Source organism: Mus musculus, chromosome 10, assembly GCF_000001635.26.
Source record: "Mus musculus strain C57BL/6J chromosome 10, GRCm38.p6 C57BL/6J".
NCBI classification, from domain to species: Eukaryota; Metazoa; Chordata; class Mammalia; order Rodentia; family Muridae; genus Mus; species Mus musculus.
Genome location: NC_000076.6, coordinates 77,857,138 through 77,871,133, shown reverse-complemented (window position 1 = coordinate 77,871,133; position 13,996 = coordinate 77,857,138). Strand labels below are relative to the sequence as shown.

Sequence of the window (13,996 nt, the reverse complement as noted above, 5' to 3'; positions counted from 1 at the left end):
ATCCTTCTGCCTCCACTCCCTGGCTACTAGGATTATAAGCCGTCATACCCAGTTTATGTGCTGCTGGGGACCGAACTCAGGGATCTGTGAAGGCTGGGCAAACACTCTACCAACCAAGCCACTTTTCCACCTCTAGTCCGAACAGTTTTGATTTGTAGTGAGTCACACAGGAATAGACAGACTTTTAAGCTGGAACCACTTCTGCCCTGTGGGGAGTTAAGTAGACTCCTTTTTTTTTCTTTTTTAATTATTCATTTATTTTATGTATGGGTGTACACTGTTGCTGTCTTCAGACACACACCAGAAGAGGGCATCAGATCCCATTACAGATGGTTGTGAGCCACCATGTGGCTGCTGGGATTTGAACTGAGGACCTCTGGGAGAACAGTTGGTGCTCTTAACCACTGAGCCATTACGCCAGCCCGAGCAGACTCCTTATAGGAGTCTTAAACAGTCATCCCTCCTAGCAAGGGCTTGGAAGCCCAAGAGATGCTTTGACTTGCAGAGTGCGTAGGCAGTCCAACCTGCGCCATCCACAGAGGCGCTCATCAACAGGGAAGGGGAAGTCACCTGTATAGACTTGCCTTTTTCCCAATGGTGAAATGTCGCCATGACTGTGCCTGGTGCGTAGCAATGTTCTGATAGGAGACAAATTTCCCATCTGTCCATTTATAGATGGCTGATCTAGCCTTCCGGTTGGCTGCGGCTGCGAAGAGCCCCACACCGGGGATGCTGAACACCTCGATGCCCAGTGTCTCTGAGTTGGTGTGCAGACTCTGGTGTTCTTCAACGTAGTCCAGCTTGGTCTTGGCTTGGAATGGGAGGATGGGGACCTAGTCAGTGTGCATAGGAACGGAGCTGGGGGTTCTCTTGGGAGGGACTTCAGGAGCCCTGCCATGACTTGGTGCCTAGACCTATCTATGCCCAGAGCCCTGGGATTTATAAAGATTTTCTTTGGAGCCCTGTTTTATCCTTGAGGGAAAGGCTCATTAAAGGGATGCTGCTCCTGTCCAGCTTTTGGGTCTGTGTAGCCCCAGATTCAAACAGGATAAAGGAGAGGTCTGAGTGTCTGTATTGTACCCTCTTCCAGACATTAACTAGCTATCGGAGAAGAGTTGCTGAAAGAGCCCAGTCACGTGTCTTTCATGACTACACCCTAGATGTGCTTATTTCTAGATTGAACACATGGGCTTGACATTCCTGGAGTTCTGAGGACATCTCTGGGGCTGGACATGCCTATTCTATGGAGAAAACATCCTGGCTTGCCTGGGTTGTTCTGGCGGGCACCTGCTACTGAAGTGGCTCTCCACTCTCTGAAGTGGCCCTTACGGATGAATGGAACAACAGTCCTCCAGGATATCCTTTTCCCAGAGGGCATGTAGCCAGCTGCTCTATGTGCTTAGGACATCGTGGGGTTTGAATTCTGGGTCCAGCCTCACCTGCCAACACGGAGACCCATTCGCTGCCAGCACACAGGTATAGCCCCTTTTGGGCAGCATCGAACCAGAACTGGGCACCCTCTGCCTTGGTACACGGTGGCCGGGATCCCAGGGTTACTTTCATGTCAGCTTCTGTGGGGAAGATCAGGGAAGATCTGACATATCAGGATTCCTTAGATAAAGTTTCTATGCAAGGTGTCTAAGCCCCAATGGTCCTTTACCTTTGTATGTGGCAGAAGGGAGCCCGACAGCACAGGTCACTGGAGACATGGTGGGTGGTCCCAACCATGACTGGCTGTGTGTGTGACTGGCTGGCCTCACACACCTTCAGCCTGGAGCGCATGTCTCTCTGCTCTTTTGCTGTCACCCCATGGACCCTCAACAGCCCCAAACTGCCCTAGGGGCCTGTCTCTTCTCAGCAGTAGGTGCTAAGCCATAGACAATATTCCTGAGTATGTTTTGATCTCACTACTTCTAGTACCAACATTGGTCTCATGTCCTGGCTTTATAGGGACAGCTCCATCAGCATTGGACAGCCATGAAACACAGTAAAAACCTAAGTGCCCAACACACACTGTGCCCTTCCCCCAGCCTTGAGCAGGCTAAATAGAACTTAAGTGCTTGCCACAGTTTGGACCTTAAAGACCCAGGTGGAATAAGTTTCCTACAGGAGTAGACTGCCTGCTGAGCTTGCTTTGCAACATAATCCAGCTGAAACAAGGGATGGGTCTGTGGGCTCTGTCTGTGGGCAGCGCTGACTATTAAACTTTGAGCCTTGATCAGCAACTTTTGTCTTGGCTTCATCCTTCTCTTACACCCTGTCCTTTTCATTTCCAGCCACCCTTTCAAGTAACCCAGTTCATCCGTGGCTGCGGAACAGCTACAGCACACAGATGGGGACTTCTGTCCCTCACCTGATCCTCTTTCTACAGAACAGGGGCATATGTGTAGTTGGGGAGGGTTTCTCAGAGTCTGTAAGACAGGGGCTGTGATTTTTATAAATGGCTCAATATTGCAACTTAACACTAGGGCAGAGAAGATATGGATCAGAGAAGGCACATCTAGGAAATGCTGTGGGCTTCAAGGGCTAGCAAGAAACAGATAGGTCTTGGCATGGGTCGGGCTGAGGTCAGAATGACCCAGAGGGAGTGGCTGGGAGACATGAGCAATAGCTGGCCAGGGGTCTAGAGAAGGGAACCTTCTTGGTGTGCACCATGTTTTCCAGCTGCCCGGGGGGCCAAGGAAGGTGCTTGGTCTGTGTACTGGCTGGTTTTGTGTGTCAACTTGACACAGGCTGGAATTATCACAGCAAAAGGAGCTTCCATTGAGGACATGCTTCCATGAGATCCAGCTATAAGGCATTTTCTCAATTAGTGATTAAGGGTGGGAGGCACAACCCACTGGGCCATCCCTGAGCTGGTAGTCCTGGGTTCTATAAGAGAGCAAGCCGGGCAAGCCAGGGGAAGCAATCCAGTAAGTAACATTCCTCCATGGGCTCTACATCAGCTTCTGCTTCCTGACCTATTTGAGTTCCAGTCCTGACTTCCTTTGGTGATGAACTGCAATGTGGAAGTGTAAGCTGAATAAACCCGTTCCTCCCCAACTTGCTTCTTGGTCATGATGTTTGTGCAAGAATAGAAACCCTGACTAAGACAGTCTGCCTGTAGGCTGTCCAAAAGGAGCCCTTCAAGGGACAGGTTGGAGGTTCTGGCTTTTCTGATGGCCCTGAGTATCCTCCTGGCCACTGTGACAACTGCCCTTCTGTCACTGAGAGGTGCACACTGGAGAGGCTGAGAAAAGAACCTGTGCACTCAGGTGTTGCTGGGTGGTGGGGGTGGGGGTGGGAAGCAAGCCCCATCTACTAACCATAGGGATAATTTAGCACCTCATTATCATCAGGCTTCCCTGTGAGCCTCTTCAGCACCTGGGGGATGGACAGCTCAGCCAGCCTAGCGTTCCTGCTGGGACACAGCTGTGGGGTGGCATCTGATCCAGGCAGCAAAACCAGTTGCCTTATCACACCCTGGAGAGGAAGAAAGTGAGGTACCACTGGTATCTGTAGTTGCTGGAGGACTTTGCTGGCTAGCCTGCAGAGTGAAAGGGGTCTGACAGTAGGTCATCCATCATTGAATCATCCACTGATCTATCTATCATCTACTCATCCATCCATCCATCTCTCATGTATACATGTACCCACTCACTTGCCCACTTGTCCATCTGTCCAGCCACCAATGTCCTTTCATTCAAAATCTATCAATCAATCTACCTATCCATCCATCTATCCATCTACCCATCTATCCATCTACCCACCTACCCACCACCCATCCATCCATCTAGTCACCCAGTCATCGACCCATGCATGTATCTGTCCACTTATCCATCCATTCACCCAATGCATGCATGCAAACATCCATCCATCCATGCATCTATCCATCTACCTGTTTCTTCATTTGCCCATTCAAGCATAACACAAGTACATTTCCACAGAGTGATTACTATGGCACCACAGAGAACTGTAGATCCCAGCTATGGTGTGGACTCCAGATACCACCCACAGTGAGTACAACAGAGGTATGGATGTGTGACTGAATGGATAGATAGATAGGTGGATACATGTGTGAGTAGATGTATGAGCGGATGGATGAGTGGGTAAATGGATGGATGAGTGGATGCATGGGTGGGTGAACAGATGGATGAATGGATGGACAGGTAGGTGAATGGATTGATGAATGGATGGATGGGTAGGTAGATGGATGGATGAGTGGTTGGATGAGTAAGTAGATGGATGAATGGATGGGTAAGTAGATGGATGGGTGGGTAAATGGATGAATGGATGGGTAAGTAGATGGATGGGTGGGTGAATGCATGGATGGATGGGTAAGTAGATGATGGGTGGGTGAATGCATGGATGGATGGGTAAGTAGATAGATGGGTGGGTGAATGGATGAATGGATAGGTAAGTAGATGGATGGGTGGGTGAATGGATGAATGGATGGGTAAGTAGATGATGGGTGGGTGAATGGATGAATGTATGGGTAAGTAGATGATGGGTGGGTGAATGCATGGATGGAAAGGCTGGGTCCAAGCATCAGTTTGTCAGAGTGTTGAGGACAGACTTCCATGGTAGGAGGACCTGTGAGCAGGGACCCAAGAATGTGCTAGAAAATAGGAACAGCCAGTGTGAGAGCCTTGTGGTAGACTCTATGACACCTTTGTGTTCCTGGTTCTTCCTTAGCATAGATGGCCATCTATCATCAGAAGCGCGAAAAGGCTGTCCCCATACCCCAGGGGGAGGGGTGCTGCTGGCAGCCCCTCTACACTCACTGTGAATAGGCCTTTGGTTCTTTTCCGGCTGCCAATGAAGAACCGGGCTCCTCTTACTGATAGGGTGGGTGGGAAGGAAACATCAGCCATTCTGAAACACAAGTGGACAGTACTAGTGCCAAAGAAGAACCTCACTTGCTTATGAAGGTCGGGGGTGGCTCTCACATGGAAACAAGCCAGCATCCCGGGCAGCTGTGAGGACAGGCTCCACAGCAATTAGAGGTCCAGAGCCTGCTGAGCAGGCAGAGGAGCACTCCTCAGCTCCTCCCACTCCAGTGGCCACAGGATCTCCTTTTCACCCCCTTTCTACATGGTTCTACTTCCATCTCCCTTCCTATTGCATCTGAGCATGCTTGCAGCTTCCCCCCCCCCCATCTGTGGTCTCTGCCTCCCCATCAGGACCCGTCTCACCCAGCTAATCTCATCTTGATTTGGCTTAAGACCCAGTTGGGAGGTAATGGCATATATATTCATAGTCCCCAGTGGACACATTACCCCAGGACAGGAGCTCCTGCAGGAATGTGTGATGAGGAGACACCTATGGGTCCTTTTTTTCTACTTCCAGGCGAACCTCAAGGTCCTTCTCCTGTATCCAGGCCCTGGCCCAATGTGCTTTCACACAGTAGGGGAGCAGGGCAGGATAGTGGCTACGGGTCAGAGGGAGGCTCTGGAAAGTACTGGTTGTGATTGCTATACAGGCTGAACACACTGAGGAAGGCATGACAGAGAGGGGGCCGAGGGGGCCGAGGGGGCACATGTGACCAGAGCTTCTGCATAGGAGCAGTGTGTCACGATGACTGTTCTCTTCGGCAGCCCCTGCTTCCTCCTGCCCTAACTCTCTGTTGCAGTATACTAAGATCCTGGCCGGGGGTACCAGGGAGCCAGCCCTCCTCCGCCTGTAGCCTACCTCCACTCTGTGCTGGGTATCCTTGCTCCAGAGCCCAACCCACACCCTTATTGCTGGCCTATATTCTCTGTTTTTTTGTTTGTTTGTTTTTGTTTTTCTTCAAGACAGGGTTTCTCTGTGTAGCTCTGGCTGTCCTGGAACTCACTCTGTAGACCAGACTCTGAACTTAGAAATCCACCTGCCTCTGCTTCCCAAGTGCAGGGATTAAAGGAATGTGCCACACTGTCCTGCGAGCTGGCCTATATTTTCAACACAAGGGTCTCAGATCATCCTTGGCCACAGTTGCTCCAAGTAGGTGGTTTGTGACCCCTGATGGGGCCGTCCGTTTCACAGAGCTGTGTAGCTGCTCCATGACCCCAGACTTGATAATAGAAGCCTGTCTCCCACAAGGCCCTATCAGGGACCTGCCTTTGGAGCTAGCACCTAAGGTGCTCTTCATAGTCTGCCTCAGGTAAAGGATTTATTTAGCAGGGTAGGGGCTATAGCAGGGGAGAGACTTACCCAGGGCCCACCCTCCACCGCACAGTGGCAGATTAGCAACATGGTCAATCACTGGGACGCGCGCGCATCCCGGTACCTACATGTCCACCGGGAGGCCACAGTCCGTGGTGAGAGAAAAGGATCCTTGGGACACAGCCAGGATCAGAGTGTGCCATCGGCTGTCCATGAGGCCAGGGCTCCAGAAGGACACACGGGTCTGCCAGGCACCAGCCAGGTCCTCGCTGAGAAACAGGAAGTGCAGCTGTGTGGGTGAGTACCTCAGGCCGAGCAGTAGCGTGTCCCTCTCCTCCGCCAGCAGGGAGAGCAGGTATTCATTCTTCTGTGGAGAGCAGGGCCAGAGGTGGAGCAGAGCTGAAGGAAAGGGAGGAGGGAAGGACCAAGAAGGACAGGCAAGGCCAATGGGGTGAGACAAATAGGAAGGAGGGCGGAGCTAAGGTGGGCAGGGTCTGAGAAGGGGTGGAGATAGGAGAGGGGTGGAGCTGAGAGGAGGAGGGTGGTCCTAACTGGAGAGTGGGTGGAGCTAATGGTGTCCTATCCAGTAGCACTTCTGGGTAGGAACTCAGTGAACCTCCTCACACCAACCCTCTGCCCCCTCAGTTCAAGAAACCTAGTCTATGTGCATAACAGAATGTTTTCAAATAAGTTCTGACCTGCTCCAACTTGAAGGAGTCTGGAGGACCTCACACCGAGTAAACCAAACCAGGCCAGAAGGATGGTTGCTAAGCCACTCTGCGCAGCTCCCCAGAGGCTCAGATCCACACAGACACTAACAACAGGGTGCTAGGGGCCGGTGGAGGAGGGGCGGGGGGGGGCACGGGGGGCGTGTGAGTGGGCAAGGAGGGACATGGGGGGGCGTGTGAGTGGGCGGGAGGGCGGAGCAAGTGGCCAGTAGTTCACAGTATAGCTAGGGTTTGCTAGGAAGAATGTGAATGAACTCCGTGCTGGCCAGGCTCAGAAAGACGAACACAGTAAATTCTATGTTATGTGTGTTTTATTACAGTCAGCAAAGCAGCATGCCTGCTAGGTTCTGTGGTTTCAAAACTAACAGTATCCTTTACACTGTGGGCTATTTATTTAACACATCTCACCAAGCTGGAGATGTTAGCTTCTTAGCCTAACATAGGCGGTCGGGAGAGCTGAAAGGTAAGCCATCTAGTTGATTGTGTGCGTGCAAGTGTGTACATGCTTACTATTTCTTTAGTGAGGCTCTGCTCCTGTGAGCCTGCAAGACACTCCCATGGGCCTGTTCTAAAGGGGGCCTGTGTGGTCTCCAGAGTTGGCTCAGTGCACCTTGGTCAAAATGCGGGACCCTCTTGTTCAGTCACCTTTGGGAACAGAGGGGATCTTTCTGCTCCTGAAGTTCTCACAATGGTAAGAGGATGAGTCTGTTTCCTGGGGACTTCCAGGAAGTGATGTGAAGCTTGGAAGCTGGCAGGTGACAAGGATGTTACCTCCCAGGGATGTCCAGGATATCAGGAGCCACCGCTGGCTGACAGGAAGTGAGGGGTGAAGAGCAAGAACAGGGAGGTATAGAGATTGAGGTCCCCCTAAATACACACAGCAGGTTTACACTGGTTTGAGTTGTCGAGTGCTCCCCCTGTGCCCTTAGCCTCATTTTGGATCACTTTTTGTTGCTGTGAATAACCACCACGGCTTATGAAAGAAAGAGTTTATTTTAGCGTGGAGTCCATTGAAGTGGGAGATTAACGGCAGCTGGTGAGTGGAATGGGAAGCCAGGGATAGCATCTCTAACCATGAGTGAGCAGAAAACAGAGAAAGCGAACTCAAACCCAGCCAAAGCTATCAGCTCCAGAAACCTGCCCCCAGTTACTTACATCCTCAAGCAACCCTCTAAAAGATCCACAACCCCCAAAAAGGACCGTCCATCAGAGACCAAGTCTTCAAATACATGAGCCTACTTGAGACATCTTTCATTCAAACAACCAGTGACCTCCAGGGGAGGTGGCTACTGTCACCTGTCAATTGCTGAGCCCAGTCCTTCCCTCCTAGAAACATTCCTGGCTAAGGAGATGGACATTTACTTGAACCACATGTTCCAGAGCATGAGAGGAGATCCAGGTCTTTAAAAACGTTTATTGAAGCCATGGGCTGCTGACAGGCTGGCGTTGGGGGCAAGCAACCAGAAGAAAGGGACAGGAAAGACAGAGTCCCAGAGGATCAGCGGGTCTCCTAAAAAGCAGGAGGAGAGGTCAAGTCACAAGGGACAAGTTGGGGGGCTCCATCTTGGAGGGAGTCTATCCTAAGTCAGAGTCAGACTGGAAAAGCTGAGAGGAGCCTCAGGAAGAGACCAGAGCCAGCTGGCACCAGGAACAGGCCCTCAGCAGCTGGACTTCTGTCCACAGCAGGCCTGTCTGGAGCAGGCAGGGCGGCACAGCAGGGACACACTAGAGGTTGGGCCACAGCAGCTGGGCTGGCAGGAGGAGGCACAGCAGGAGGAGGTGGGCACACAGCAGGCAGGTCTGCACACAGGGCGACACAGCAGGGACAGGCTGGAGCAGGGCTTGCAGCACACAGGAGCACAGCAGGAGGGCTGGCAGCAGGAGGAGGAGCCAGAGCAGATGGGTGTGCAGCACACAGGCTTGCAGCAGACAGGCTTGCAACAGACAGGTGTGCAGCAGACAGGTGTGCAACAAACAGGTACACAGCAGGGCTGCTGGCAGGGGGAGCAGGTGCAGCAAGCTGGCTGGCAGCTAGACTGCTGGCAGCATGAGGGTGTGCAGCAGGAAGATTGGCAGCAGGGGCTGGACACACAGCTCACTGGGGTGCAGAGGAGGGTCAGGCAGGGGGCTGGAGCACAGCAGCAGGGCTGGCAGCAGCTGGGGGCACAGCAGCAGGGCTCACAGCAGCTCTCTGGGCAGTCATCCACCTGCCAGGAGGAGTTGGTGCGAGCGTCAGAGCAGACGGACATGGTGGAGGCAGCCATGGCGGTGTTGGCTGGGCGGTAAGAGCGTGTTGAATGTGTGTGGGACTGTGTATGAGACTGTGTGTGTTTTACATGCTAGGCTGTCAGCTTTTATACCAGACCGGCTATGTTTTTCAGCTGGAAGCCACTAGAACATTCCTTCCTGGTGGGTATTTTGAGCTGCTTCCTGAAAGCCTTTGTTAATCTGTTTATTTACAGAAGTGTTACTCCTTCTGAGTTCCAAATGCTGACAGCACCTTAGGGTGCTGTGGTGCCTGGTCCTCTGAGTGGAGGCTCACCCATGCTGGGTCTGGCTTTGTGCATATACCATATGCCTCTCATTCAGGCTGCACCTTTGGGCAGTGGGAAGGCAGGATCTCCAGCCTAAGTGGGCAGGTAAAGTTGTGAAGCCTGCTGGCTGTAGATGCAGCTGCCAGAGAAAATGTCCCTGAACACAGCAGAGATCTGCCTGAGTGTCAAGATGGCACAGGTCTGCAGAGAATGAGACAGTAAGGGAAACTAGAAGAAGATAGATTCTTCCAGAACACAAGCTTCCCAGGACAGCATCAGAGAAGGGAAGCCCTGGAGAAAGTCCCTCATTTGTGGGGACTGTGCCCCTCTGCACCTGAAACTTAACAGTGTGCCAGGTGCTCGCATGGGCTGAGAACCTGTGCCTCACCTTGGGGGTACTGAGACAGCCCAGCAGCCTAGTAGGATAGATACTAAGCTGAGCTGAGGCTGTGGGTTGACAGGGTGAGTAACACCAGGAGAGGGGAGGGAAACAGGCTGGGCTTTAGCAATAGGCTTTGAGAGGTCCTGTCTGGGAAAGAGCTAAAACCAGGGACAGTAGGAGACCCTTAGTGACCCTCCTAAGCCTGCAGGGGCAAGTTAGCATGCCCACCTGAAGCCACCATCCGCCAGACCCACTCCTCTTCCCCCACCTCAGTTTAATCCATTTTTGTTGTTTCGGATCTCAAGATTCAACCAATTATTGCATGCAGACCTCTTTTTTTATGGCTCTATAATATTCCACTGTATTGATCTGTCACAGTGTATCCATCCAGTGACTGATGGATAATATTTTGATTGTCCCCTGTTTACCACAGACATGAATAAAGCTGCCAGGACAATGTTTGTGTTTGGTGTTTCATGTGATAATGAGTTTTCTTTTCTCTAAAAGACTCTGTGTAAAGTAAATACTCTGTGTAGCTTTCTTGGGTCAGGTGGTGGGTGAACATTTGTTTTCAGGATGCACTCCCCCTGAGGGGCAGGCCATCTGCATTCCACAGGAGTGTGACTCAGTAACACTCTCTGCTCTCTGTATTTGTGGTGGGGTGCGCTCTCTAATGGCTGATGCTGAGCTGGGTGTCTTTAGTGGGCTCATCTGCCGAGCGGCCTTGTGTCCGCAGAGCATTCTACACACAGTGTGAGAGGCTGTACTCTGCACACTGGGCTTCTTAATCTCAGTCCTCCTAACAGGCTGTGCGGCTCCTATACTGTGTGCTCGGCATTTCCTGCTGAGCGTCTTACCTGCTTCTCTTCTGCCCAGGCATCCTACGTCTATTATATATGATACATGATATAATTACAATATAAGTATATAATGTATAATATGCAATACATAATATAATATATAATAAAACATATAAAAGGCTTTCATATATATGTGTGTATATATATATACATATATATGCATATATATATGTATATATGTATATATATATAAAATCTCCCCTTAAACTTTTTTCTTTTGACACAATGTACAGGCTGGTTTTATGTGTCAATTTGACACAAGCTGGAGTTATCACAGAGAAAAAGGCCTCCCTTGAGGAAATGCCTCCATGAGATCCAGCTGTAAGGCACTAATAAGTGATCAAGAGAGGAGGGCCCATTGTGGGTGGTGCCATCCCTGGGCTGGTGGTCCTGGGTTCTATAAGAGAGCAAGCTGAGCACACCAGGGGAAGCAAGCCAGTAAGCAGCACCCCTCCATGGCCTCTGCATCAGCTCCTGCCCCAAGTTCCTGCCCTGTGTGAGTTCCACTCCTGACTTCCTTTGGTGATGAACAGCAGTGTGGAAGTGTCAGCTGAATAAACCCTTTTCTCCCCTACTTGCTTCTTGGTCACGATATTTTGTGCGGGGAATACAAATCCTGACTAAGACACACAAGGTCTCATGTAGCCCAGGCTACCCCTGGAATTCACTGTTTAGCTGATGATGAGTTGGAACTCCCGATCCTCCTGCCTCCACTTCCCAAGTACTAGGATCATAGGAGTGGATCACCAACCATACCTGGCTCATGCCAGTGTGGTTTAAATATGAGAGTTTAGTGCCCGCGAAGCCTGGCTCTTACTGAGTTGGTCCGAAAATCTGCCTCACATTAGGGTATGTAGACATTCTGCTTGTATGTGGGTAGTGAAGGTTAAACATGCTCACTCGCTTGCTCTCTCCCCGTCTCTCCTCTCTTCTTTCCCTATCCTCCCCCTCCTATAAGTTTACTGAGCACATAGCTGGGGCAGTGACATCTATCTGCTCTCTTTGTTACTTAGAGGTTAGGACCGATGGGAAGGCTCACTGTTGTCTTATGGGAGAATTTTATTGGGAAGTGTGAATTGTCCGCCTTTCTTCGTTTTCTTTTCTCGTGGTGATTATGGGTCTAAGACAATCACACATTCAATTTAAAAGCAACCTGTGAATCTCTGCAGAGATGTTTGCTAGGGACTGGAAAGGTCTGCAGATGAGCAGGGACAGACCCATTCCTGAAGTATTCAGAAGGTCTTTGTATGAGTTTCATAGTTTCCAAAGCTATCCATGGGTTCTGCAACTCATGGGCTTAGCTTGGATATGAGAACGTCCGTTCCCCCAGTGATGTCTGGGATTGGTCGGCTGAGTATCCGGATGCTTGTGTCTTGCCGGAGGTTAAGGAGAAGGCATAGCACACAGTAATGTCAGCTGTGGGCTCCTAACAGACACTCCATCAGAGCAAGGAAGTCTCCTCACCGGGGATGGTGGGGTCCTTTTATTGTGAAAGAGTGTTGGGATGTCCTAGCTCTTTTCTGTATGTATTAATATGATGTGATGTTTGCCTTTATTGTATCGACACAACATATTACAGTTCAGGCTGGTCTTGTGTGTCAACTTGACACAAGCTGGACTTATCACAGAGAAAGGAGCCTCCACTGAGACGATACCTCCATGAGATCCAGCTGTAAGGCATTTTCTCAATTAATGATCAGGGTAGGAGGGCCCATGGTGGGTGGTGCCATCCCTGGGCTGGTAGTCTTGGGTTCTATAAGAAAGCAAGCTGAGCAAGCCAGGGGAAGCAAGCCAGTACATAACATCCCTCCATGGCCTCTGCAACAGCTCCTGCTTCCTGACCTGCTTGAGTTCCAGTTCTGACTTCCTTTGGTGATGAACAGCAATGTGGAAGTGTAAGTGTAAGCTGAATAAACCCTTTCCTCCCCAACTTGCTTCTTGGTCATGATGTTTGTACAGGAATAGAAACCCTGACTAAGACAATTACATTAGTTAATTTTTCAGATATTAAACCAATCTTTTATTCTAGAGATAGAGCCCTCTTACCCGCAGCATTAAGAAGCTCTGTGTTATTGTGACAGAATGACAGAGGTGGGGTACCTATAAAGAGGAAAGGTCACATGACTCCTATATTGGAAGTTTCACTATGTATTAGTTGCTTTTCTGTTGCTATGACAAAACAGCAAAGCCAATGCAATTTAAAGAAGAAAGAGTTTCTGTGGGCTTATGGTTCCAGAGAGAGGCATCTATCGTGGGGTGGTAGTGACAGTCGTGGCAGCTGGAGTAGCTACCTGGGAGCTCACCTCTTGAACCACCAGCATCAAGCAAAGAGCCTGAATGCAAAAAGAATGAGTCCTTAAACTCTCAAAGCCCGCCTCCACTGACACGCTTCCTCCCTCAAGGCCACACCCCCCAATCCTTCCCAAACAGTGCCACCACCTGGGGACCACATGTTCAAATACTGGAGCCTATGGGAGACGTCACATTCAGATCATTATACGATACATGGCTGTTTGGCTCTGATGCCTTTGGGCCTGTGTCAGGTGCCATGTCGAGGTGGGGACGTAACAGGAATCTGCTTACTTGTAGCTAAGAGAAGAAGAAAGCCAAGGTCTCAATGACCCCTCCAAACGTATGTTCTAATGCCTTAGTGAGCTTTCTGTTGCTGTGATATAGGCCACGACCAAAAGCAACTTGGGGAGGAAAGGGTTTATTTCAGCGTACAGTTCCACGTCACAATCTGTCATCCAAGGGAGTCGAGGCAGGATCAAAAGGCAGGGACTGAAGCAGAGGCCATGGAGGAACACAACTTACTGGCTCCTTCCCCATAACTTGCTCGACCTGCTTTCTTTTCTTTTCTTTTCTTACCCCCTTCTCTTCTCCCTTTTGCTCTGGTCTGCTCACTCCAGCCCCTACTCGATCTAGTCCATAGAGTTTTTTGTTTGTTTGTTTTTTCATTTGTTTCTCATTTTGGATGGTTGTGAGCCACCATGTAGTTACTAGGATTTGAACTCATGACCTCCGGAAGAGCAGTCAGTGCTCTTAACTGCTGAGCCATCTCACCAGCCCTCAACCTGCTTTCTTAAATGCCCTTAGACTCCCTGACCAGGGTTGGCACCATGTCCAGTGGGCTGGGCCCTCACATCAGTCATTAATCGAGAAAATGTCCCATAGACTTGCCTATGGGAATCTGAGGGAGGCATTGTCTTAAATGAGGTTTCTCTTGTCAGACAACCCTAGCTGTGTCTAGTTGACAAAAAACCTAATCGGCATATCCGATGTCCTCATTCCTTCCATTAGCCCCGCCCCTTCCAGACATCACCATCTCCACACAGGATGGGGACTGAAACTACAGAACTTGTGCACACG

The 13,996-nt window shown here is 50.4% G+C and overlaps 2 protein-coding genes across 7 annotated transcripts in view; both read right to left on the bottom strand.

Annotated features, from left to right (window-relative positions):
- Positions 1-13,996, bottom strand: part of Tspear (thrombospondin type laminin G domain and EAR repeats) — a 200,887-nt gene that overhangs the window by 15,861 nt on the left and 171,030 nt on the right. For 2 of the 6 annotated variants that reach the window (XM_006513653.2, NM_001287074.1), the window contains exons 3-7: positions 6,252-6,490; positions 4,764-4,854; positions 3,306-3,462; positions 1,440-1,571; positions 585-811 (exon numbers count right to left, since the gene is read on the bottom strand). In XM_006513653.2, coding sequence (XP_006513716.1) covers positions 585-811; positions 1,440-1,571; positions 3,306-3,462; positions 4,764-4,854; positions 6,252-6,490 — 846 coding nt within the window. Of the gene's footprint in view, positions 1-570; positions 834-1,439; positions 1,572-1,660; positions 2,824-3,305; positions 3,463-4,763; positions 4,855-6,251; positions 6,672-13,996 lie in introns of those variants that run through there. The other 4 variants (XM_017313941.2, XM_006513656.1, XM_006513654.2 and 1 more) reach the window with 4 other exon arrangements.
- Gm3285 (predicted gene 3285) lies at positions 8,496-9,159 on the bottom strand. Its single transcript, NM_001101631.1, has one exon. It carries the CDS (start codon positions 9,113-9,115, stop codon positions 8,510-8,512), a length of 606 nt encoding a protein of 201 aa, NP_001095101.1. The 5' UTR covers positions 9,116-9,159; the 3' UTR covers positions 8,496-8,509.

Excerpts from the sequence above, each read along its gene's own strand:
- Gm3285 (NM_001101631.1), bottom strand. The coding sequence starts at position 9,115 with ATGGCTGCCTCCACCATGTCCGTCTGCTCTGACGCTCGCACCAACTCC.